Genomic DNA, 26,819 nt, shown 5'->3' on the forward strand with positions numbered 1-26,819 from the left:
ATTTCTAGAATTGTGTTCTTTGATGCCAATTCTTAAGATTTTTTCTGCTGTATCTTTATATTACATTCTGATAGTTAGAAATTTGTGATAATAAATTTGTTTGCCTCACATATAATGTAACTTAAAGTGACTAGATTTTAGACAAGGTATACTTGTTGCATTTCTAGTTTCACAGTTGAATGACTCTAGTTCATAAATCATCATTACTATTTCTCCCATAATACCTATTTATCATTCAGAAATACGTTTTTTGGTTTTGTTAATGCCATGGTAGTTTGAAAAGAAGTTTGTGTGAACCTTCTTTTAATATTAACAAAAATGTGATAATTGAAAGTTTAATCACATGAGGAACTGATAACAATTTATATTAATCAAAGAATAAGTACAGATAGTTCACAAAGAAGAAATGCAAATAAAAACATATCAAGAAAATAATCATCACTAACTAAAGAAAAATGTTAGAACAGCTATTTGCCATTTCTACCTGATAGATTACAATTGCAACTCTTTTTTTAAAGAAGTGACTTTTTAATATATACATAACTTATTTATTCATTTATTATTTTATTTTTGGTTGCACTGGGTCTTCATTGCTCTGAGAAGCCCACGCACCACAAGGAAGAGTAGCCCCCGCTCACCACAACTAGAGAAAACCTGCGCACAGTAACGAAGGCCCAGTGCAACCTCTTAATGAATGCTGAATCTGGTTGAGTAAGAATACTGATACTTTTCTGATAGCTTGTAAATAACTTTCTGGTGAGTTATTTTTATAACACATAAAAGACATGAATTTAATTTCATACAACTTCCCAGTGATCTTGTTGTTAAAGATTTTGCTCAGAAGAAAAAGTTATTTGTACAGATTTCTTTAGTGATATAAAATTTATAGACTATTTGAACCTAATTCATCAGAGCATTAATTACAAGTTAACAATATGGGAAATCAGTCAGATGTCCTTAAGATTTTTCAAACAGTATTCTAGGAGGTAAGATTTTGAATGATTTTTTTTCTAAAAACTGTTCTACTTCTCTGTATTTCAATACAACAAAGTGAGAATATGGGCTTCCCAAATGTCTAGTATCTACAAATGCCAGGAAGGTAAAGTAAATGCATAAAGTGGGTGGGTGTGAGTGCATATGCATGCCATGTGGAAGAGGAATAGGCTGTAAAGTTTGAGAACCAGAGCACGTGCTGAGTTGCATTCTACTATTCAATTTCAGCCTCCCACTGATTTTTGCTAACTGGGTGCAATATACTTTGAGCTTCTATTAGAAGAGAACTAATAAAACTAGAAATAAAAAAGCTAGAAATAATAAAACTAGAAATAATAAAAAATAGAACTTGTAAAATTTGATTTTTTAAAAAAAATTTTTAATTGGAGGATAATTGCTTTAAAATATTATGTTGGTTTCTGTCATGCAGCAGCAAAATTTGATTTTTTTATGTGAACTCTCCCGATGTTTAAAATGTTAGCTCAAAAGTTTTGCTTTTGTTTAGGTTTTTGGCCTTAAAAAAAAAAGTTTTGTTTTTTTTTTTTAATTTAAATAGTGTGGACTGGCATTTGACCAGCAAGTCACCAGTTGCAACCTCTTGAGTTAATCCAATTCTCAGGAATTAATTTTGGAATTTTAGAAAATACTAAAAAAAAAAAAGAAAATATTTAAAACTATTTCATGTGCATAAAAGGATGCAAAATAACTTTAGTAACAAGTATCAGGAGAGACTGTAGAAGTCTACAGATCAGTTGAGTAAAAATTTTTTAAAAATTTAGCCTAAGGATTTGTTTGAGCCTGCTGTCTTTTCTGTTATCAAGGATTTTAAAATACCCAGTAACACAACATTAAAAACTCCTCTGGTTGCTGTATTTGATGATCTGGATATAGAAGTAGAAGAGGAAGATGAACTTAAGGCAAGAGGTAAAATAATTCTCCTATATAACACACTCCTTTGTATGCTATTGCCCATTTCTTTAGGGAACTGTATTGTGAAAATTTCAAAATCTAGAGGTGATAAGATAATTATAAAAATAAATTCTAGGAACCAAGCTATTTGTTAATGCTTTTTTTAAAAAAGTCACCAGTGTGTATAATTAATCAAGGTGCATTTTAAGTTCTAACTTTTTTAATTTACTGCATTATACATCATTTGAAAATACCAAGGAAATATCCTTTTGTTTTTAATGATGCATGAGTGAAAGTAATGCTAGTTGGCAATATTTGATTGTAAGATATCAGTAAAGTAATTGTATTATTTAAAAGTTGAAATTTTATTAGGAAAATTATTACTTGTGAAAAAAAGCAAACTGACAGTTTTGATATTTGATTTCTCTGCCATCACTTTAATAAAGCCCACAGTATAAACTGTCTGTATATATAGTTTTGTACAAACTTTTCTGTTTTATAATTCATATAAGGGAATCTAGTATCTACAAATGCCAGGAAGGTAAAGTAAATGTATAAAGTGGGTGGGTGTGAGTGTATATGCATGCCATGTGGAAGAGGAATAGGCTGTAAAGTTTGAGAACCAGAGCACGTGCTGAGTTGCATTCTGCTATTCAATTGTATATCTAAATAATTTTCTGAAAATTATCACTTTGGTGTAAGTCTGACCCCTCTTTGAGTTATTCAAGTTGTTGCTGTTTGTATTTCTATAATGTATTTTGTATTTCCTTACCATAACTTAGGAACCATAATAAGTACCTAGTTATATACTTAGTGAACACTCATAAAGTTGAGTCATTGGATTACTGAATGATAACATAACATAATTTTTCTTAATAGGTCTTACAGGTTTGAAAAATATTGGAAATACTTGTTATATGAATGCAGCTTTGCAGGCTCTTTCTAACTGGTAAGTAGAGAAATTAATTTTGTTACTATAGTTGTTTAAAGTTACTCTTGGAGCAGAAAACCATGATGCTATAGTATGCTTAGAAAAAAAAGAGAAGTGAGAGAGGGAAAAGAAAGAAATATACTTTAATAGTAATATTGAAAAATTAATAATTATATTCAGTCTCCCTAGCCAACAGGATCCCATTAATCCCTTGCTGTACCTCTTCCTTACCCCTCTCAACACATGAAATGCCTTCATTTAAATTATCTGGGTTAACTAAAACCTAAATGTACAAATATCCCTGAAAAGGTTTTCCTCTTTCTTGTTAATTAACTCCTAAGGTAGAGCAAGCAAGAAACTGAATTGGGACATAATCCATTGTTGTCCCGGTAGGGTTACTGGTTACTCCTCTGTGCCTGTGGTTTCCTAAGAATGCTGGTCCTGGCTTAGCTCCTAGGGAGGTGTACGTCTTTGAGGAAGTTGTTTTTATTTTTACATCTAGAAAAGGAGGAGCTTGAACTAATTCCTCTTACCACTTTTCTTTCAGAGATCTTAGGGAAATATTTTATATTTTTCTGTAGGTGGAAAGTCTCTAATAAAGCAGTTAGGTGTTTGTTTTTTTCCCCTCAATCTTCGTCCTGTGAAGCAGGTAGATGCAGTATGAAATGTTCTGTAGATGATCACCCAGGGAAGAGAGGGAAAGTCATAGGATCAAGTTCTGAGGAACCCTGCTATTTAGACACCTGATAAGAGCAGAAAAAAATAATAAAGAGGGGAAAGAGTTGCCAGAGAGGTAAAGAACAAAAGTAGAAAAGTGATCTGACAGCATTGAGGACTGTAATGTTGTGGGTCAAATCTGCTTTGATGTGCTCCGCAAAATAATAAGGAAATGAATGTGAAGCTGTAAAAGGGGGCAAAGAAATAATAGATACAGTGCTTTGTCATAGTTCATTAAATGACTAGAAGTCAATCAGTATTAAGCTTTGACTCGATTATAAAATTTCTTTTTTTTTTTTTAAACTAGCCCGCCTTTGACACAGTTTTTTCTTGATTGTGGAGGACTGGCTCGAACAGATAAGAAACCAGCTATTTGTAAAAGTTATCTCAAACTGATGACAGAGCTCTGGCATAAAAGCAGGTATGTACTTACTGTGTTTATTTTCTTTATTATATTTTAAACTGAATATTGTAAATATTTGCAAGTGCATTTACAGAGATATAAAAAGTAGAAGACAGACAGATTGAGGCATTCAATTTTGGCCACATTACATTTGACAATGAACATCGAAATGAAGTATCTGGATTGGAGATAAAATGTTGAATTGCTGCAGTGGCTATTACACTTCTGAATTTTGTAGACATTCTCACAATGCTAAAATCAGACCATAGAGACACATATGAATGTTTATTTTTCTGCTTGTATTTATTTGCTCTAAGTGTAGCATTAGAAGAGTAATTGTTTGCTATAATGTTTTTTGTATTAGAACTCTTAGTCATTTATCCCTGTTGGGTATTACCTGGCTCTATTGTTTGCAAGTTCCTTACTCTATAGCTAGAACTTGCCCTTAACTGCTATGTTTAAGTTTCTTTGCTCTGAAACTATAAACTTCATATTCTTCAAAGTTTACTAAACTTCAGAAGTATCATAGTACAGGATTCTAGATGATTAAATCTCTTATGGTTTACTTTTCATTTTTGTTTTCATGGGTATTTGATAAACTGGTTTAAAATTTTTATTTAGGTAGTGTACTAGGTATCCTTATCTTAATTTTGCCAGGAATTTTAAGTAATTAAAATATTATTTTAAGTAACTAGTATTTTTTGAAAAATCGTATGATAGAGCATAGTCATTTCTTTATGGGAGAGAGGAATAAATTATAGCTTAAATATAAAAAATAAGCTATTTTCATGAACTTTTGAAGCTTAATACTGGGCCACTTTTTTTTTTTTTTTTATTAGTTGGAGGCTAATTACTTCACAACATTTCAGTGGGTTTTGTCATACATTGATATGAATCATCCATAGAGTTACACGTATTCCCCATCCCGATCCCCCCTCCCACCTCCCTCTCCACCCCATTCCTCTGGGTCTTCCCAGTGCACCAGGCCTGAGCACTTGTCTCATGCATCCCACCTGGGCCGGTGATCTGTTTCACCATAGATAATATACATGCTGTTCTTTCGAAACATCCCACCCTCACCTTCTCCCACAGAGTTCAAAAGTCTGTTCTGTACTTCTGTGTCTCTTTTTCTGTTTTGCATATAGGGTTATCATTACCATCTTTCTAAATTCCATATATATGTGTTAGTATGCTGTAATGTTCTTTATCTTTCTGGCTTACTTCACTCTGTATAATGGGCTCCAGTTTCATCCATCTCATTAGAACTGATTCAAATGAATTCTTTTTAACGGCTGAGTAATATTCCATGGTGTATATGTACCACAGCTTCCTTATCCATTCATCTGCTGATGGACATCTAGGTTGCTTAATACTGGGCCACTTTGAATGATTTTTTGAAACACGAACACTTTTCAGTTTGACTCTTTGAATTTTAGATTTCTCATTTCTAAAATAAAAATTAGGGCCTTCCCTGGTGGCCCAGTGGTTAAGACACTCAGTTCCCAGTGCAGAGTTGGATTCCCTGGTCAGAAAACTAAGATCCCACACGCTACAAGGCATAGTCAAAAGTAAATAAATAAAATAATTGCTGGATACTTTTAAAAAAAAAAACTAAAAATCACAGGTTTCTTCCTAAAAATGTTTTCTTCCTCAGGCCAGGATCAGTTGTGCCTACTACTCTGTTTCAAGGAATTAAAACTGTAAATCCAACATTTCGGGGGTATTCTCAGCAGGTAGGTCTGTATTGCTTAGAAATTTTAAATTTGGGGGTGTGTAAATATGCCTGTATTTTCTAGTGCTTTTAGCTTTGAAAAGTTTCACATCCAGAGATAAATTTTTACTTATATTTTTGTATTTTATAATTAAATATTTTTAATACTGTCATTTATTTCACATTACAGTATGATCCAAATTTAATTTTTCACATACCGCTAACAAGTGTAGCAAACAACAGATTTAAGAATTTTCTTAATCTGTTTTTAAAAGTTTCTTCATTAATTTTTGTGCTTACATTAATATATAATAGGTCTATTTCTGGACTTTCTAATCTACTTCATTGACCTATAATTTTTTTAATTGATACCAGTGGCAGTTTCAATTATTGTTGCTTTATGTTGCTTTATGTAATATTTTTCATGTTAATACCTAATCATATGTTAATACCTAATACCATATGTTTCCTTTTTTCAAAAAAATACCTGTTCCCTATTAACTTTTTCTTGTACAAATTCCTGTATCATAGGGACTTCCCTGGTGGTCTTGGGGCTAAGACTGTGTGCTCCCAATGCAGGGGACCCATATTTGATCTCTGGTCAGGGAACTAGATCCTACATGCTGCAGTAGAGTTTGCATGTTATAACTAAAAATCTCACTTAAAAATTTTTTTTTAAGATCTCATTTAAGGTCCCAAGTGCCTCAGCTAAGACCCAGTGAAATAAAAAAGTGAAAGTGAAAATCTCTCAGTTGTGTCTGACTCTTTGAGACCCCATGAATTTCTCATGGACCCTATGAAATCCTCCAGGCCAGAATACTGGAGTGGGTAGCCGTTCCCTTCTCCAGGGGATCTTCCCAACCCAGCGATCAAACCCAGGTCTCCCTCATTACAGGCAGATTCTTTACCAGCTGAGCCACAAGGGAAACCCAAGAATACTGGAGTGGATAGCCTATCCCTTCTCCAGCGAATCCTCCTGATCCAGGAATCGAGCCGGGGTCTCCTACATTGCAGGCGGATTCAGACCCGGTACAGCCAAATAATTAATACATAAATTTGTTTTAAAAAATTCCTAGATCACGGACACTGATTTGGTAGATGTAACTTGGGAGCTATGAATTTGTATTTTTTTTTTTTTTTGGCTATTCAAAATTATTTAATTACAAGGCTGGATAACTAGAAAAGAATTTTCCTTTCAAAATAGTTTCATAGGTGGAAAGTAATACACTGGTTAACAGGTTATGATTCTACAGCAGTGTCATGGTCAAACAGAAATGCCTTGACTCTTATGAATGCATTATCTAGACTCGATGCTGGTTCAGAATCTATGTACAAATCAATGTAAAAATATAATTCATCTTGAACTTTCTTCCCACATGCATAAAATGGAGATTTTCCCAATCACCAGATTTTTCATATGACAGACAAGTAAATCTCGCAGCACTAGTCCTAGGAAAGGAAAAACATTTGAAGTTTACAAAACTATCAACATCAAAAACTTAAAACAATTTTCAAAAATGCTGTTGTCCTTATAAAGGTCCATATAAATGAATTTGTATTTTTGATAAACATTCTAGATTGATCAAGGATTTTGAGATACAGTACAAAATTAGAGCTTTAATTTTAAGCCGAACATATTTGAATTTGATATCTCTCTGAATTCTTATTGTCTGATAACACAAATCCATGTTTTCTTTATCCCTTACTCAAGTTTTTTTGCAATAACAGCAGTAGTAAAGCTGACTTTCAGATTATCTTCAGCTTTTTTAAGTGTTTATTGAAATACATCTTCAGTTTTTCATTACTTTTGTTTTCTAACTTTTTTTTTGTTTTTCTAACTTTTTAGAACTTAGAACATCATATCCCTCCAGTGCCCTATGTTCTGTGCAGTTGTATGTCCACAGTGTAATGCTACACATGTAGAAATCAATTGCTAACCACATTTTGTGTATTTTCTCTCAAGTTTCTGCATACACATATTTTTAATGAAATGGTACTATCTCTGTTGCTTATATATAATAGGATGCTCAAGAATTCCTTCGATGTTTAATGGATCTGCTTCATGAAGAATTGAAAGAACAAGTCATGGAAGTAGAAGAGGATCCTCAAACTATAATGACTGAAGAGACCATGGAGGAAGACAAGAGCCAATCAGATGTAGATTTTCAGTCCTGTGAATCTTGTAGCAGCAGTGATAAAGCTGAAAATGAAAATGGCTCTAGAAGCTTTTCTGAAGATAATAATGAGACAACAATGTTAATTCAGGATGATGAGAACAATTCAGAAATGTCAAAAGATTGGCAAAAAGAGAAGATGTGCAACAAGATTAATAAAGTAAATTCTGAAGGGGAATTAGATAAAGATAGAGACTCTATATCTGAAACAGCTGATTTGAACAACCAAGAAACTGTCAAAGTGCAAATACACAGCAGAGCTTCAGGTGACAGTTTTTATAATTTGCAAATGATAGTGTTTCATTTGTGGACAAAGGGTGCAAATTGTGGACAAAGGGTGCAACATATGTGTTCAAGATTATATTTGCAATTTTACTGTTTTCTGAAATAACTTCATATTTTGTGTGCAGTTTGTGACCTTATAGTTCAGCCATATTAATTTAAAGAAGTAGGGAGGGACTTTCCCTGGCAGCCCAGTGGTTAAGACTCTGTGCTTCCACTACAGGGAATATAGGTTCTATCCCTGTCTGGGGATCTGAGATCCCACATGCTGCGTGGTACAGCCAAAAAAAAGGGAATTAAATAGATGTTACTTTTGTGCTTTCTAACTAGTAGATGCTGCTACTGCTGCTAAGTCGCTTCAGTCAAGTCCAACTTTGTGCGACCCCATAGACATCAGCCCACAAGGCTCCCCCCGTCCCTAGGACTCTCCAGGCAAGAACACTGGAGTGGTCTAACTAGTAGAGTTTAGTACTATTTGCATGTGGGTATTAAGTTAGTGTCATCTAAAGCAGATTTGTAAAACAGCAAAATAATCCAAATTGTAGACTATTAGATTTAGATTGCTGTCATTAGAGTCATGTCAGCTACAAAATATTTGGTGTATGCTTGGCATCAGAGTTTAATGTATTACAATGAACTCTGTTATAATAGATTATACCACAGTACTGGTCACTATTCTTTTGAGAAAGAGCAAGTGGCCAAATGAAAAACAATTGAGTTGTTTTTCATTTTACATTTATTTTTTCTTGGGTTAACTTGTCTTAGCTTAATGTGGTATTTAATTCTCCAAAGCACATAAAATCAAACCATCAGAGGTTCAGATTCTCCGATCTTAAAATAAATGGCAGACAAGGAACATAAAAAATTTATCTTCTATAAGTACTGAATAGTAGGCAGTACTAAATTTACTAAGATTTTTGAATGAACACAACTTTTTTCTGGAGAAGAAGGATGTTTCCTTAACCACAGGAATATTTGTGGTTCAGTGCATTAATACTTGTGCAGTAATACTTGTGTGCAGTGCATAAATGCCTTCTAGTCAAGAAAACGTGTCAGGCCCCTTGATTATACTTACATAAAGTTTAGAAGTTTAGATGTGGTTCAGTTCAGTTCAGTCGCTCAGTCATGTCCGACTCTTTGCGACCCCGTGAATTGCAGCACGCCGGGCCTCCTGTCCATCACAAACTCCCGGAGTTTACTCAGATTCATGTCCATCGAGTCGGTGATGCCATCCAGCCATCTCATCCTCTGTCGTCCCCTTTTCCTGCCCCCAATCCCTCCCAGCATCAGGGTCTTTTCCAATGAGTCAGCTCTTTGCATCAGGTGGCCAAAGTAGTGGAGTTTCAGCTTCAGCATCGGTCCTTCCAGTGAACACCCAGGACTGATCTTTAGGATGGACTGTTTGGATCTTCTTGCAGTCCAAGGGACTTTCAAGAGTCTTCTCCAACACCACAGTTCAAAAGCATCAATTTTTCGGCACTCAGCTTTCTTCACAGTCCAACTCTCACATCCATACATGACCACTGGAAAATCCATAGCCTTGACCAGACAGACCTTTGTTGGCAAAGTAATGTCTCTGCTCTTTAATATGCTATCTAGGTTGGTCATAACTTGCCTTCCAAGGAGTCTTTTAATTTGATGACTGCAATCACCATCTGCAGTGATTTTGGAGCCCAAAAAAATAAAGTCAGCCACTGTTTCCCCATCTATTTCCCATGAAGTGATGGGACCAGATGCCTTGATCTTAGTTTTCTGAATGTTAAGCTTTAAGCCAACTTTTTCACTCTCCTCTTTCACTTTCATCAAGAGGCTTTTTAGTTCCTCTTCCCTTTCTGCCATAAGGGTGGTGTCATTTGCATATCTGAGGTTACTGATATTTCTCCCGGCAATCTTGATTCCAGCTTGTGCTTCTTCCAGCCCAGTGTTTCTCATGATGTACTCTGCATATAAGTTAAATAAGCAGGGTGACAGTATACAGCTTTGATGTACTCCTTTTCCTATTTGGAACCAGTCTGTTGGTCCATGTCCTTTTCTAACTGTTGCTTCCTGAGATGTGGTTAGAAGTTGTTTAATTATTAGTTATGTAGAATTTCAGTATTGAAAGACTCAGCAGTCTGCTATCTAGCCTTTCCTCATAAAAAACCTAATTAAGCGACCTACTAGTTCTTTATTGTTCTGTAACAAGTTTATTCTTACAATTAGTAACTAATTGATGACATAGATCAGGGATCTGAGCTTTTACATTTTCTGATTGAAAAATGTGACAAAGATGATATATGACACACAAAATCTAAAATATATACCATCTGGTCTTTTGTAGGGATCATTTGCTAATCCCTGACCTTCCCTGACCTAGATTGTATTAACTTTATTCACTTCTAAAAGGCCTAGAGTGAGTCTCCTCCTCTCCTCCTATTTTCTTCCCCTAGTATTATTAGTCTACTTTTAGTCATGGTTGAGATAATAATGAGAAATGCCTCTGTGAAAGTCATAAAAGTCATTTCTTGTGCATTATCTTTAGAAATCTCTGAAATCATTCTGTTTCAGTGTCTGTTATGTACACTTCTCTTTTCTTCACTCAAATGCTTTTTTAGCAGTCTCTCACCATGAAAATTATGTTATATACTTAGGAATCCAATAGCAAATCAAGATAGCTGTCATAGAGCTTTTATTTTCTTGATTCATAATTTAATTCTCAAAAAAGATGCCTTTTTCTGACAGAGGGTTTTATTTCCTTTTATTACAGTAAGAAATAAAATAATTTATAATTATTTCATGCCTAAATTTCTTCCTGGATTTTGATTACTATATTAGTTTGGGAAGATAATCTCTTTTTCTCCCATATGTTTTTAAAGTTTTCTAAAAAATGCCCCAATTTGCTTTAGTTTTTTAAATACTAAATTAGGACAAGTATAGTCCGCTTCTGCTTTATATTTCCACTGCACACTTTCTGTATGTGTTATGATCAGTAATGTGTTATGAACATTAATTGGACTCTTAGGGGGAAAATCACTGTTACCCACTTAGCAAGCATAATGTCTGTTGAGTATTTCACCTGAGATTTATTAATGTGAATTGTGTTCAAAATCTCAGATGAAAAAAGCTTTCTTTGACAGGTGGAATAATTTTACTACTTAAGGTAATAATACAAATTTTAAATATTACAGAATATATTACTGATGTCCATTTGAATGACCTGTCTACACCACAGATCCTCCCATCAAATGAAGGTGTTAATCCACGGTTATCAGCAAGCCCTCCTAAATCAGGCAATTTGTGGCCAGGATTGCCACCCACACACAAAAAAGGTAGATGTTTCAGTTACTCAGGTTCCTTTGCTTTCATAGTTTAAAGTGTTAATTATGAAATATTATTCAGGCTTTTTAAAATTGACAGGATCATTTTATACAGCCGTGATTTAAAATATTTTTGTGTGTGTGGCACAAATTTATGTATGACAGAGTTTACTCTTTTGGCATAGGGTTCTGAGTTTCAGCACATGCAGAGATTGTTACGACCACCACCACAAACACAGTGTAGAACAGTTCCAGCTCCCCAAAGAAGTCCCCCATAGTACTATTCCATTCCCTCCCAAAGCCCCAGCCTTATCTGTTGTCTATTCCTATTGTTTTTCCTTTTCCAGAATGTCATATACGTATAGTCATAAAGAACATAGTCTTTTGAAACAGGCTGCTTTCACTTAGCTTAATGCATTTGAGATACAGTCACATTACATGTCTGAATAGTTCTTTTTTATTACTTAGTATTTCATTGTGTGACTCTACTGTGTAATACACAACTCAGTGAGTGCATATACTCACTGAAGGGTATATGAATTTGTTTCCAGTTTTTGGCAGTTGCAAATAATGTTGCTATAAATATTTATTTACTAGTTTTTGTATGAACATAAATTATCACTTGTTCAGGATAAACACCTAGATGTGGGGTGATTGGGTTTTGTGTTAGTTTTATGCTTAATGTTGCATGAAGTTAAAGAGTCTTCATGACTTTGTGTTAGAATTATTTAAAGACATCAAAGACATAAAAAGCAAAATCCATAAATGAAAAAAAATTAAAATCTTTCTTGGCAAAATTATTAAGAGAATGAAAAGATTGGGAGAAAATATTTGTAAATCACGTACCTGACAGAGGACTTGTATCTAGAATACATAAAGAACTCTCAAAAACTTAATAGAATCCTTTCTTCAAATAAAGCCTTACTTGGAAGCAACAACAAATAAGTAAAAGCAAAACTGTTCTGGTTGAAGTCAAGATGGGGAGACTGAACCCTTTCTATTTTGTCACCGTTTCTCTTTGAGGGTTTTTGGTTGTTTTTTGTATTTTCTTTAGGTAGTTCGCTTAAACGATATTTTGACAGATTTTTTTCAGCAGAGTAATTTTGCTGTTAATAGTTTCAGAAAAAATGTAAAGGAACTATTTTGATTTCTAAAAGAAAAAATTCTTCTATACCTGTTTTTCAATCCTAGTTCAATCTGCATTATCTCCAAAGAGAAAAAAACAGCACAAGAAATACCGAAGTGTTATTTCAGACATATTTGATGGAACAATCATTAGTTCAGTTCAGTGTCTGACTTGTGACAGGGTGAGTATGAGAGAATTATAATACACAGGAGATTTCTTTCAAATGCTTTAAAAAAAACAAGATGGTGTGAGAAGTTTTAATTCCTTCTCTTTGCTATTGATGATTATACATGTATTGCAGGTGTTTGCATAAGTATAAATTGATTCTAAGAGTAGAACTTGTTTTTTGGAAGTAGTAGCAGCATACTTTTTTAAGGATGGGTCTTGACTTGTCATTGAACAGGCATGCATTAGCAGGAAGAATTAACTCAGTTCTTCATCTCTGGTAACAAATAAAGGAGATATGTTGCTCAGCAACCAGAATTTGAAACACATGCATATTCTCCCAAGGCTGATGAAATTAGTAGGAAACAGTTGTTACTGACTTCTACAAGGCTATGAATGTATCATCTCACTTGGTTGTATGGTTTGTAAATATTTTCTCATGTTAAGATTGGATTCAGATAATAAAAGCAGTATCAGGTTTATACAGGAGAGCATAAATTAATATCATCATGAGATTTTTAATAATACCTCTAAATTCTGAATTTCTTAGAGGTTTTAAGAATGGTTTTTCTTCAGTATAGTGATGTCTATAATTAAAAGAAATGTAAAATGACATATCTCAAAAAAAGAAATAACCCAAAGAAAGTTTTCTGTTATTGTGTTAGAATTAAATCAAATCTAAGGGTTTTCTATAGTCTATTTTAGTATCAGTTATTTAAGTAGAATTATCCTGAAATGTTTTCAGCTGTTTAGGTTTTACATCTTGTTTTTTAAACTACATTTAATAAGTATCACTAGAGGTCATTTCCCAAAATAAATGCAGTAGTGATAAACAGTTTGAACCTCAAGCTATAGTGGCTGGATGTGAGGTACTTCTTTTTACCACTGTGTTCTCAACTAATGGGGATGTTAGTAGTTATGGTTTATGTGAAGATTAAATTTAGAACAGTGCCTGGTACAAAGCAGTTTTGCTTTAGTTGTTACTAGTTTTGCTTTGTTATTACTATAAAAAGCAGTTTGGTGTTTTGGTTTTTTTCCTTATTATAATTTGCTTGGATCTTTGCCATCTAAAATCTGTCCTCAGGTGTTTGTGCTGGATTATTTTCATCCCATTCTTAAAACACAAAACAATTTTAGGTGTCTGTAACCCTCGAGACCTTTCAAGATCTGTCCTTGCCAATTCCTGGCAAGGAAGACCTTGCTAAGCTGCATTCATCAAGTCATCCAACATCTATAGTCAAAGCAGGATCATGTGGCGAAGCATATGCTCCACAAGGGTGGATAGCTTTTTTCATGGAGTATGTGAAGAGGTATGTGTGTATTTTCTTTGTTATTAGTTCATTGTTAAAACTGCTGTTTCTGCTGTACTGGCAGAACATTTCCTTTCTTTTTTCTGTCAATGATGTTTCAGGTTTGTTGTCTCATGTGTCCCTAGCTGGTTTTGGGGTCCAATAGTAACCTTGCAAGATTGTCTTGCTGCCTTCTTTGCCAGAGATGAACTAAAAGGTAAGAAATACAAAATAGTTTTCATCCATGGCTAAACTGTTGTGAGTGAGCTAAAATATTAGTAGGACTAAATATGAAATGTATTCATAAAAGCTAAATTTTGAGCAGCTTAAATAGTGCTTGCCCGTATTGCCACAGTGCCAGCTTCTATCATGACAACATAAATACTGTAAATAATATCCTGAAATAATTGATACCAGCTCCTATAGTACTAGACATTAAGATATTTGAAGTGTGTTAAATCTGCTCTGAGATTGAAAAAAGAGAAAATTCAGCCAGTATAAAAGACTGTACATCTGGATTAGTCTGAATTTCTCGGTAGTGTTTAAATCCAATCCTTCACTATTTTTGAGTGCCAGCACCTTGCTTCAACATACAATAGGCAGTCTAAATTTTGTTGAGTAAAATAAGTGGGCACAATGTTATTTGAGATAGCCCTTCTGGGTTGAAAACAAGAGGGAGGTGAAGGATGTTGTAGGCAAGGTTAACATACTGACTTGAGCAGAGACTAAAAAATGTGTTACTGTTCTACGAGATCAGCATGACAAACTCAAAGAAGTGCAAAACCAAAAGAAAATAACTTTCTTTCAGTTGAAGAGGAATAACCAGATCTGTTCTATTCTCAGGTGACAATATGTACAGTTGTGAAAAATGCAAAAAGTAAGTGTCATTGGTAATGCTTTTAATTGCATGCTTTGTATTTTAAATGATATTTCTCTTGGTTATTTGAATTGGACATGTAAGATTTGTCCTAGTAAAAATGAAGAAACCTATTCTGTAAGACAAATCCAAGCTTAAAAATTTAACAAATTGTATAGACTTAGCTAATATGTGACAGTGTATTTTGAGATAAGGTAAGTATGTCATTTTGCAAAAAAACATTTTCCATAATATAGACATATACTAGGATATATACCATGTATCTTTATTACATAGGTTAATTCTGCCATCATAAATAATGCAGTATTCTCTTCTGGTTTCTCACCTTAACAGGCTAGATATTAGAAGTGAAAGTGATTATAAAGGTACATAGTTTCAAGTCTGTGTAAAATTCAGAAAGGTAATACTGAAGGGATGGAGCCAAAGAAAAAACAACACCCAATTGTGGATGGGACTGGTGATAGAAGCAAGATTCGCTGCTGTAAAGAGCAATATTGCATAGGAACCTGGAATGTTAGGTCCATGAATCAAGGCAAATTGGAAATGGTCAAACAGGCGATGGCAAGAATGAACATCAACATTCTAGGAATCAGCAAACTAAGATGGACTGGAATGGGTGAATTTAACTCAGATGACCATTATATCTACTACTGTGGGTAGGAATCCCTTAGAAGAAATGGAGTAGCCATCATAGTCAACAAAAGAGTCTGAAATGATGTACTTGGATGTAATCTCTGTTCATTTCCAAGGCAAACCATTCAATATCACGGTAATCCAAGTCTATGCCCTGACCAGAAATGCTGAAGAAGCTGAAGTTGAACAGTTCTATGAAGACCTACAAGACTTGCTAGAACTAACAGCCAAAAAAGATGTCCTTTTCATTATAGGGGACTGGAATGCAGAAGTAGAAAGTCAAGAAACACCTGGAGTAACAGGCAAATTTGGCCTAGGAGTACAGAATGAAGCAGGGCAAAGGCTAACAGAGTTTTGCCAAGAGAACGCCCTGGTCATAGCAGACACCCTCTTCCAACAACACAGGAGAAGACTCTACACATGGACATCAACAGATGGTCAACACTGAAATCAGATTGATTATATTCTTTGCAGCCAAAGATGGAGAAGCTCTATACAGTCAGCAAAAACAAGACCGGGAGCTGACTGTGCCTCAGATCATGAACTCCTTATTGCCAAATTCAGACTTAAATTGAAGAAAGTAGGGAAAACTGCTAGACCATTCAGGTATGACTTGAATCAAATCCCTTATGGCTATGCAGTGGAAGTGAGAAATAGATTTAAGGGAATAGATCTGATGGAGAGCCTGACGAAATATGGATGGAGGTTCACAACATTGTACAGGACACAGGGAGCAAGACCATCTCCAAGAAAAAGAAATGCAAAAAAGCAAAATGGCTGTCTGAGGAGACCTTACAAATAGCTACGAAAAGAAGCAAAAAGCAAAGGAGGAAAGGAAAGATATTCCCATTTGAATGCAGAGTTCCAAAGAATAGCAGGGAGAGATAAGAAAGCCTTCCTCAGTGATCAGTGCAAAGAAATAGAGAAAAACAATAGAATGGGAAAGACTAGAGATCTCTTCAAGAAAATTAGAGATACCAAGGGAATATTTTATGCAAAGATGGGCTCAATAAAGGACAGAAATGGTATGGACCTAACAGAAGCAGAAGATATTAAGAAGAGGTGGCAAGAATACACAGAAGAACTGTACAAAAAAGATCTTCATGACCCAGATAATCACGAAGGTGTGATCACTCCCACTCACCTAGAGCCGGACATCCTAGAATGTGAAATCAGGTGAGCCTTAGGAAGAAGCATCACTACAAATAAAGCTAGTGGAGGCGTTGAAATTCCAGTTGAGCTATTTCAGATTCTAAAAGATGATGCTGTGAAAGTGCTGCAGTCAATATGTCAGCAAATTTGGAAAACGCAGCAGTGGCCACAGGACTGGAAAAGGTCAGTTTTCATTCCAGTTCCAAAGAAAGGCAATCCCAAAGAATGCTCAAACTACCGCACAATTGTACTCATCTCACACGCTAGTAAAGTAATGCTCAAAATTCTCCAAGCCAGGCTTCAGCAGTATATGAATTGTGAACTTCCAGATGTTCAAGCTGGTTTTAGGAAAGGCAGAGGAAACAGAGATCAAATTGCCAACATCCACTGGATCATTGAAAAAACAAGAAAGTTCCAGAAAAACATCTATTTCTGCTTTATTGACTATGCTAAAGCCTTTGACTGTGTGGATCACAATAAACTGTGGAGAACTCTGAAAGAGATGGGAATACCAGACCACCTGACCTGCCTCTTGAGAAACCTATATGCAGGTCAGGAAGCAACAGTTAGAACTGGACATGAAACAACAGACTGGTTCCAAATAGGGAAAGCAGTACATCAAGGTTGTATATTGCTACCCTGCTTATTTAACTTATATACAGAGTACATCATGAGAAACGCTGGGTTGGAGGAAGCATAAGCTGGAATCAAGATTGCCAGGAGAAATATCAATAACCTCAGATATGCAGATGACACCACCCTTATGACAGAAAGCAAAGAAGAACTAAAGAGCCTCTTGATGAAAGTGAAAGAGGAGAGTGAAAAGTTGGCTTAAAGCTCAACATGCAAAAAACTAAGATCATGGCTTCCAGTGCCATCATTTCATGGCAAATAGATGGGGAAACGGTGGAAACAGTGGCTGACTTTATTTTTCTGGGCTCCAAAATCACTGCAGATGGTGATTGCAGTCATGAAATTAAAAGATGCTTACTCCTTGGAAGGAAAGTTATGACCAACCTAGACAGCATATTCAAAAGCAGAGACATGACTTTGTCAACAGAGGTCCATCTAGTCAATGCTATGGTGTTTCCAGTAGTCACGTCTGGATGTGAGAGTTGGACTATAAAGAAAGCTGAGCTCTGAAGAATTGATGCTTTTGAACTGTGGTGTTGGAGAAGACTCTTGAGAGTCCCTTGGACCGCATGGAGATCCAACCAGTCCATCCTAGAGGAGATCAGTCTTGGGTGTTCATTGGAGGGACTGATGTTGAAGCTGAAACTCTAGTACTTTGGCCACCTGATGCGGAGAGCTGACTCATTTGAAAAGACCCTAATGCTGGGAAAGATTGAGGGCGGGAGGAGAAGGGGACGACAGAGGATGATATGGTTGGATGGCATCACCAACACGATGGACATGGGTTTGGGTGGACTCCAGGAGTTGGTGATGGACAGGGAGGCCTGGTGTACTGCAGTTCATGGGTTCACAAAGAGTCAGACACGACTGAGCGACTGAACTGAACTGAACTGATATTGTCTGTAATGTTACCTGCTGTATGAGGGCCAAATGAAAAAGACAGATAAAAAAGTATGGATTTGAGGAGGGAGGAAAGCTCAAGAGGGAAGGGATGTATTTATAATCATGACTCATTCAAGTTGTATGGCAGAAACCAGGACAACATTGTAAAGCAGTTATCCTCCAATTAAAAAATAAGTAAAATATGAACAATAAAAAGCATCATACTATTTAAAAAACAAAAAGTATGGTTTTGTTTCTTTATATCTATACTAGCTGCCTCTTTCTATCTTGTAATAAAATTACGCTTTTAAGTCTTCTTGGTGATGAGTCAGAAAAAAACGAAGGATTTAAAGCAAATACGTTTAAGGTAGAATGAACTAGAAAATTTTTCTGAATCTCTCTAATAGAAGAATAAAGGCCTCCTAATACGATACATAATCTTCATAATACAAACTTCTGGCTTTTGTCAAAAACCCAGGGAAATGTTGTTCTACAGCTGTTGGTCTTTTTCATGACAGAAAGGTATAGTGTACTGTTTGGTCAGTAAGGAAGGAAAGCTGCCCTGTACTTTCTAGAAAAAAGTACACTTCTAGTGAATTGGAAAGTATTTATTATCAGTTTGTCCTGGAAGCCACAGTTGATAGCTGATGACAGAGTTGGCCCAGAGGGGGAATCTTTATTGGGAAAAAAGTGCCAGGTAAAAAAAAAGGTAATAGTGAAGGTGGAAAAGAACTTGCATCCACCCCAGAATCCAAAATCCAAAGTAGAGATCTGTCAAGTATATGTTAATATTGATAATTGGAAATTCCCTTGCACTCTAGTGGTAAGACTCTCTGCTTTCACTGCCAAGGGCCCAGGTTTGATCCCTGTTTAGGAAACTAAGATCCTACCAGCCATGTGGTATGGCAAAAAAAAAAAAAAAAATTGATTATTAATAATAACCACTCTTTATTTATCTCAGGTTATTCATTTCCCCATTCAGGGTAAAGGTTGTAGGGACTTCCCTGGTGGTCAAGTGGCTGAGACTCCATGCTCCCAATGGAGGGGGCCTATTAATAAAAGATTGCATGTGCCGCAACTAAGACCTGGTGTAGTCAAGTAAATAAATATATTTTACAAAAAAAAAGAATAAAGTTTATATAATATATTGACCTGACCAATCAATTCTATAAAACTAGGATTTTATTTTACCCAGTTTCAATTGATACGTAAATGTTCTAAAGGCATAGCCAGACCATAGAAAGTAGATTTTTCATCAAAGAATTACATAACTCTGAAGTTTTATCTTAATTTAAATAATTTTTTACAGAAAGTGATTCTGGTGTTTAATTAGTATGTTTTTAATTGGTAGCATATAATTCAGTAGTAATCATTTTTAGTTTGATACTTTTCTCTCTGCATTTTCTAAAAGATTTTGCTGTATATTTGAAAATACTAAAAGTTTTGTAGATTTGTTTGGGAAACAGTTTTATTAAAATTGGTTTTCCCTTTTTATCCCTTAGGTTGAGAAATGGAGTAAAATTTTGTAAAGTACAAAAGTTTCCTGAGGTATGGGCTTTATGACAATTCATTTTATTTTATGTGGTAGGTAAATCTTTAATGTAACACAGTGCAGTGAATTCTTTAGCATTTGTTGAAGAGTGAAGTGGTTCTCTTGACCAGTTACTATGTATACCCATTATGATTATCCATTTTTAAAATACTGGATTGCATGTCAAGTAAGTGCCCCTAGCAGTAAGTAAAACTATGTTAAACACATAGTTTAATCAGACATTGTAGGGTCTTACAGCTATAAAGTGTAAAATTGGAAAAACCAGTAGCTATGGACCTAGGAAGTACCACATTCCAGGATTTTCACATTTTAACATTTCTGGAATCAGGTTATCAGAATTGGATGATTATGTTTAATCTTGACAATAAGTGTATTTAATAGACTCCTTTATCTAGAACAAGACATTTTGAAATAACCCTACCTTTCTCTTTTAAAAAGATTTTGTGCATCCATCTTAAAAGATTCAGACATGAACTGATGTTTTCCACCAAAATCAGTACCCATGTTTCATTTCCACTGGAAGGCCTGGATCTTCAACCATTTCTTGCTAAAGATAGTCCAGCGCAAATTGTTACCTATGATCTTCTGTCAGTCATTTGTCACCATGGAACTGCAAGTAGTAAGTATCCAAGTTTGACATATGATTTTACATTAAAGAAAGAAACATCTGAATGGATCTCTTAAACAAGCCCTGATTGAACAAAAGAAAAAAATGTGTAAAAGTAGATTTTTATTAATTATTTTATTTTGGCTTTTAAAAACATCAGAAATTTTAGGAATTTGAATAATTTTACTCTCATGTTTAAAATAGTAGAAAAACATTTTGTGTTAAGATAAATAATAAGAATTTTAACATGATTATTTTTTACACTGGGTTTTTTAAGATTGCATTCTTTTTTCTGATTTTCATTTCCTCCAGTGATGGTGGTCAGGGTACATACTAGAAAAAATAGGGTAGTTCTTGCTATATCTCTGCTAGATAGGAACTGAGGCTACAAAACTAGTTTTATCTTCCATTCTTGTGTTAATTTTGTATTACTAAATTAATTTAAATTTTCTCTGCCTAAATTCAGGTGGACACTATATTGCCTACTGCCGAAACAATTTAAATAATCTCTGGTATGAATTTGACGACCAGAGTGTCACTGAAGTTTCAGAGTCTACTGTACAAAATGCAGAAGCTTATGTTCTCTTCTACAGGTGAGGTAATAACTCATGAGTAGGCTGTTTTGACAAAGATGACAAAGCGTTTCATGTTGAGGTTAATAGTGACTTCTAAGACTTTCAAAATAAATTGCTGAGTAAAGATTAGAAATTGTTTTACTCTCCTTACATGAGTAAAAGTGAAAGTTTGTGTGTAGAATGATCTTTTGTTAAGAAATTCTTAAATTGTTTAGTTGAGGGGCAAAGGGTTATATTTTGTTTTAGAAACATTTGTTTTACTTTTAAAAATTAGGCACTGACAGTAGGAACTAAATACCAAAATTTCTCCTAACATAGCCAATAAAGGAGGTATTAATATAAAATACTTTATAGTACCTTCTAAAAGATTGTACAGGCTACTATCTTATTAGCAATCATTTGATTGTCTGTTTTCTAACAGTAGTTATGTGGATACCAGTAGTTATCACCTAGATATCACCCCTAGGGTTATAATGTAGTGGGGGAAGCAGGGAGCAAAGTAAAATATATTTCTTATGAATAATTTTCAAGACCTAATAAGATTCACAATATAGTTCACCCTCCATATGCATGGGTTCTGCATCTGAGGATTCAACCAACAGCAGATAAGAAATATTGGGGAGGGAAAGATTCCAGAAAGTTCCAAAAAGGAAAACTTGAAATTGCTCACCAGTAACTATCTACCTACCATTTATGCCCTATATACTAATGTTTGCATAGCATTTACACTGTATTAGGTATTATGTAATCTAGAAGTAATTTAATGTATATGAGAGGATATGCACAGGTTACATGCAAATGCTACTCCATTTTATATAAGGCTTTGGTATCTGCAGGGTTCCTGGAACCAGTCCCCCATGGATATGGAGGGATAACTGTGTTAGTGTGTATGCAAAGTCTAATAAGGAAGTGGAAAAATCCGCTTTACTAGCCTAATGGAGTAAAATGTTTATTGAATATAATGAATCACTATCCTTAATAGGAAGAGCAGTGAAGAAGCACAAAAAGAGAGGCGAAGAATATCAAATTTGTTGAACATAATGGAACCAAGTCTCCTTCAGTTTTATATTTCTCGACAGTGGCTAAATAAATTTAAGACCTTTGCCGAACCTGGCCCTATTTCAAATAATGATTTTCTCTGTATTCATGGAGGTAAGAAACTCTAGTGAAAAGTAGTAGTAGGAATTTGCTATTAAATAATTTACAGATAAGGCAAGAGACAAGGATTTTCCTCTTCCATTTATTTTCCGTTTCCCCATCTGCATTCCAACTTAAATGTGTTTAATTTACTCTGGTCTCAGAAGTTAGTTTTTTCTTATAAGTATGGGTAATCTATAGCCTCTTCATAGAATATATATTAATATATATTGGGTGCCATTTCCAAACGCTGTGCTAAGAGTCTAAAAATACCAGAAACACTGTTTCTGCTCTCAACGCTCCAGTTTCATAGTAAAGACAGAGGCATAAACACCTGATTAAGGCACAGGGAGCACGTCTATTGCTCATCATTTTTCTCAGCTGAGAGATATCCAGCTCCAACTGTATACATGGCTCTTATCCCTTTTGTCTAAATGAATAGCTGGCACTTTTCCTAACCAAAAAAATGTACTTGGAATTTAACAACAACAAAAAAACCTCATGCAGTTATTTGCTAAATATAACTTCTTCCTTTGTGATTGACTGTGTTATTGCTTGTTCCCATGACAAATAATACCTTAGTGTGACACTTTTAATTAAATTTCAAGGTCAAAGACTTGTTATTCTCATTAATTAATTATTTTTGCAGTGAAACCACAAGAGATAGTAGAAATGTCCTGTATTGGATTTAGAAATCTAAACTTTCAAAATATTTCTGTATGTGAATTTTTCTCTTATTACTTCTCCCACTTGAGCTATTAACTTAAGTCTCTTCCTGTTCAGAATCTCCCTATAATCCTTTTATGGCATTTATCTGTGCCTGCCTTTTATTTTGGTTACTCATATAAATTCTTCATTTCTTCTTCTGGCTTATAAGCTCCATGAAGAAAAGATTGTCTCTGATTTATCTCTGGTTTGCCCCAATACATAGTCAAGGCTTAGTAAAAATTTATGTAAGTTAAATACCTGAACATCTTGGTTAACTTACTCTCTATTTCAAGAGAAAATACACCTTCAGGAACATATGTTTATACTTAGTTTTCTACCTCTTGGGGAGAGTTTTTAAGAATAATAATTGGAAAAAAATGCCAGGAATTAATCAGTTAAAATTAACAAAAGGAATGAGACAGACTCATTTTAAAATTTTCTAGGTGTTCCTCCACGAAAAGCTGGTTATATTGAAGACCTGGTTTTGATGCTGCCTCAGAACATTTGGGATAACCTATATAGCAGGTTTGTTTCTTTAAATCAGACAGTATGATATTGTGAAAATCAGTTTATGAAATTTGTTAAAGAGAGATTGGTTATTTTGTACGTGCTTCTTGTGCTGTATGTTGCTTATGTACAATATTGCCTTTTCCTTTATTTATTCACTCTGAGGCATGACTGGAGAGACTTTTGTAGCTTGAGTGGCCCTCGTCTAGATAATTAATTCTAATTTTTCCTTTCTGATAATCTGTATCTATAAAGGTATGCTGTGATATTTAACTCTCTAAAGTTTTAAATTTTATTTAAAAATATTTCACACAATCCCCTAATATATTTCTTAAATATTGAAAATAATTCATTTCATGAATTCTTACATGAGTGGACAGGGTAAGTCTCCTTCTAATTAAAACTTGATTAAAACTGTGGCTGTGTATAACTTGAGATTTATAAACATATAAACATGCTAATTTTTGACAGCTACTTCTTTTATTGTATGTTATTGTTGCCGCAAACATTTTGTAATAAAAGTAGCTGTAAGGGAAAGTTCAAATATAGATAAAGCAGACAGATCAATAAACTGACATAGTCATTGACCCTGAAAAGCATAAAATCAAGTCCTCACAATAATTTGGTTTTTACATTTTATGAAAACTTGGATACATTTCCTAGATCAGCTTTCTTCCAAATTATCATAATTATTAATATTTTTCATGCCTTAGGTATGGAGGAGGACCAGCCGTCAACCATCTGTACATTTGTCACACTTGCCAGATTGAAGTGGAGAAAATTGAAAAAAGAAGAAAAACTGAATTGGAAATTTTTATTCGGGTAAAAAAATGATGCTTTTCAAATTAGAAAAATGATCTAAAATAAAAAGAAGTGACCCTTAGAAAAACTCTGTAAGTGAAATGATTGGATGAAAGAGTTGTAATAGATTTTAAGTGTTATGGGCACATAACAGTGAGAGACCCCGGTAAGGTGACTATAGTTCTAGTGAGTTAAGTTCTTCCTTTGTGGATTTTTGTTTTCATGGATTGGTAATAAATTTGGGTTTAAGTATTGGCACTGGCAAGAAGTCTTACTGAAATAGTCAGTTATAGATTTCGGTAAGCTAGTGATTTTTTGGAAGGCGTCTATTCAGGGTGCATTCTCTACTTTCACCCCTTTGTAAAGTAAATATTGTTTGGGGGAGCTCTTCATACTTATACCTACTTCCCACAAAGTGAGTATATTACAAGATGTTTCTTGATTACAGGCAATAGAGAGTCTGATCACAGAATCAATAGGAAGAGCTGAGTAACTAGGTTTTATGGAGAGAAAGAGTACACTTCCGTTTGTCTAGGTAGCTTGAAGTAAGTTTCTTCAAAGTGGTGCTGTCAGTAAAATAGCTCCAACTATTTTATTTACTCGAATTCCTAGTAGAGAATCCTACTAGAGTTTGGGTCACTTGAGAGGCATGTTCATTGTATTCCTGTTGAAATTATATTGGTGGAGGGATAATTCTGTAAGGTAAGATTGAGATTCTTTTAGTTAAAGATGGGGAGAAGTTATTGAGTAGATATTATAGATAAATAGTACATTTCATGGTGTGGACACACACTTCTCTTCACACATACCTGTTTCTTTTGATAGAGGTGTTTTTTTGTGTAAATAAAGTGTTTTATTTACACAAAATTTATTTATTTGCCTAAATAAAGACATTTTCAGATACACAGGAGACTATTACAGGTGTGGATTGATTTATTGTGCTTGAGCCTCATTTGCTTCCTAAACATAAAGAGGCAAATTTTAGTTGAATATTAAAAATAAGTCATTCCATGAATACTTAAATAGATGGCTCATGACTGTATCCATTAGGGTTTGATCAATAGAAGCCATTCTAAGTATTTTGAGTAGAAGAGGAATACAAGCAATGTAAGACTTAAATTAAAAAAAAAACTGGTCAGTGAAGATCAAGAAGACCATAGCTGACTTTGAGGAAATCTGGAAGGTGGGTAGGCTGCCATACTAGAGAGAGGTGCAGGGACAGTGGCTCAGAGTGGGGTTTCAGAGCCCAGACAAGGTAAAGAAAGCTTTTTGTAGTGGTGTGGGCCTGCTCAAGGGTGTTGGAGCACAGGCAATGTAGGAATGGTTGTCCGTGTTGGCTGGAGATGGATATGTGAGGAGGCACAGCATAGTCGTGGTGGTAAGATTTGAGGGACTGATTCCATGTGTGGGATTGATCAGATAATACAGGTATAATGAGAGCCAGATTTCTTATCGTCAGATAAAGCAGTTACAAGTATTGAAAGAGAGAAAACTAAAACGGAGTCTTTGTTATTGGATTAAAATTACAGATATCGTTGTGAACTCACTGTATAGACATGTACATATATGTGTGTGTGCTCAGTCATGTCAGACTCTTTGGGACCTTCTGGACTGTAGCTCTCCAGGTTGCTCTGTCCAGGGGATTATCCTGGCAAGAATGCTGAAGTGGGTTGCCATTTCCTCCTCCAGGGGATCTTCCCAACCCAGGGAACGAACCCGAGTCTCTTGCATCTCCTGCATTGCCAGGTGGATTCTTTACTACTGAGCCACCTGGGAAACCCATATACATACATATGGAGCTATGAATGTGTGTATGTGCACATGTATATAGAAATAAATGATGTACCTAAATTAATTTCCTAACTTGTCACTGAAAAGGCCTGGATAACTCCAGTAGGATTGAGCATACCCAGCTTTCTTCAGATCTTGGCTTCTCTAGTCAAAGTGACTAGCCCTCCTTGGAGAAATGGCTGCTTTCAGGGCTGAGGCAGGGAAATTGCAAGATGAGCTTGGAATTTCACCCTGTTCCAAAAAGTTAAGAAGTTTTTGAAGAATGATTGGGAAATGTCAGAAGTACACAGAAGCCAGCTTGAAGGGACTTTTCCTTGCCGAATTTGGGACAGTTTGTGCTTCAAAATAAATTATAATAGTATTCAGTTCAGTTCAGTCGCTCAGTTGTGTCCGACTCTTTGCGACCCCATGGACTGCAGCATTCCAGGCCTCCCTGTCCATCACCAATTCCTGGAGTTTACCCAAACTCATGTCCATTGAGTCGGTGATGCCATCCAACCATCTCATCCTCTGTCGTCCCCTTCTCCTCCTGCCCTCAATCTTTCCCAGCATTAGGGTCTTTTCAAATGAGTCAGCTCTTCACATCAGGTGGCCAAAGTATTGCAGTTTCAGCTTCAGCATCAGTCCTCCAATGAACACCCAGGACAGATCTCCTTCAGGATGGACTGGTTGGATCTCCTTGCAGTCCAAGGGACTCTCAAGAGTATTCTCCAACACCACAGTTCAAAAGCATCAATTCTTCAGAGCTCAGCTTTCTTTATAGTCCAACTCTCACATCCATACATGACTACTGGAAAAACCATAGCCTTGACTAGATGGACCTTTGTCGGCAAATAATAGTATTATATATATAATAGTATTATAACCCATTAAACAAAATAGGAGATATTGTGTCCATACTGTTATAAATAAATAAGTGAATAAATTTGAAAGACTGATGCAAAATGGAATATTAACATAGTTCCAAC

The 26,819-nt window shown here is 35.1% G+C and overlaps 1 protein-coding gene across 7 annotated transcripts in view; it reads left to right on the forward strand.

Annotated features, from left to right (window-relative positions):
- Positions 1 to 26,819, forward strand: part of USP33 (ubiquitin specific peptidase 33) — a 60,720-nt gene that overhangs the window by 26,887 nt on the left and 7,014 nt on the right. For 4 of the 7 annotated variants that reach the window (XM_061121588.1, XM_061121584.1, XM_061121583.1 and 1 more), the window contains 16 exons: positions 1,815 to 1,917; positions 2,782 to 2,851; positions 3,858 to 3,971; positions 5,608 to 5,686; positions 7,687 to 8,104; positions 11,288 to 11,428; positions 12,608 to 12,723; positions 13,845 to 14,017; positions 14,119 to 14,213; positions 14,840 to 14,873; positions 19,676 to 19,721; positions 20,164 to 20,344; positions 20,799 to 20,925; positions 21,890 to 22,059; positions 23,196 to 23,277; positions 23,973 to 24,081. In XM_061121588.1, coding sequence (XP_060977571.1) covers positions 1,815 to 1,917; positions 2,782 to 2,851; positions 3,858 to 3,971; positions 5,608 to 5,686; positions 7,687 to 8,104; positions 11,288 to 11,428; positions 12,608 to 12,723; positions 13,845 to 14,017; positions 14,119 to 14,213; positions 14,840 to 14,873; positions 19,676 to 19,721; positions 20,164 to 20,344; positions 20,799 to 20,925; positions 21,890 to 22,059; positions 23,196 to 23,277; positions 23,973 to 24,081 — 2,058 coding nt within the window. The remainder of the gene's footprint in view (positions 1 to 1,814; positions 1,918 to 2,781; positions 2,852 to 3,857; positions 3,972 to 5,607; positions 5,687 to 7,686; positions 8,105 to 11,287; positions 11,429 to 12,607; positions 12,724 to 13,844; positions 14,018 to 14,118; positions 14,214 to 14,839; positions 14,874 to 19,675; positions 19,722 to 20,163; positions 20,345 to 20,798; positions 20,926 to 21,889; positions 22,060 to 23,195; positions 23,278 to 23,972; positions 24,082 to 26,819) is intronic. The other 3 variants (XM_061121589.1, XM_061121586.1, XM_061121587.1) reach the window with 2 other exon arrangements.

Source organism: Dama dama, chromosome 20 (genome assembly GCF_033118175.1).
Source record: "Dama dama isolate Ldn47 chromosome 20, ASM3311817v1, whole genome shotgun sequence".
NCBI classification, from domain to species: Eukaryota; Metazoa; Chordata; class Mammalia; order Artiodactyla; family Cervidae; genus Dama; species Dama dama.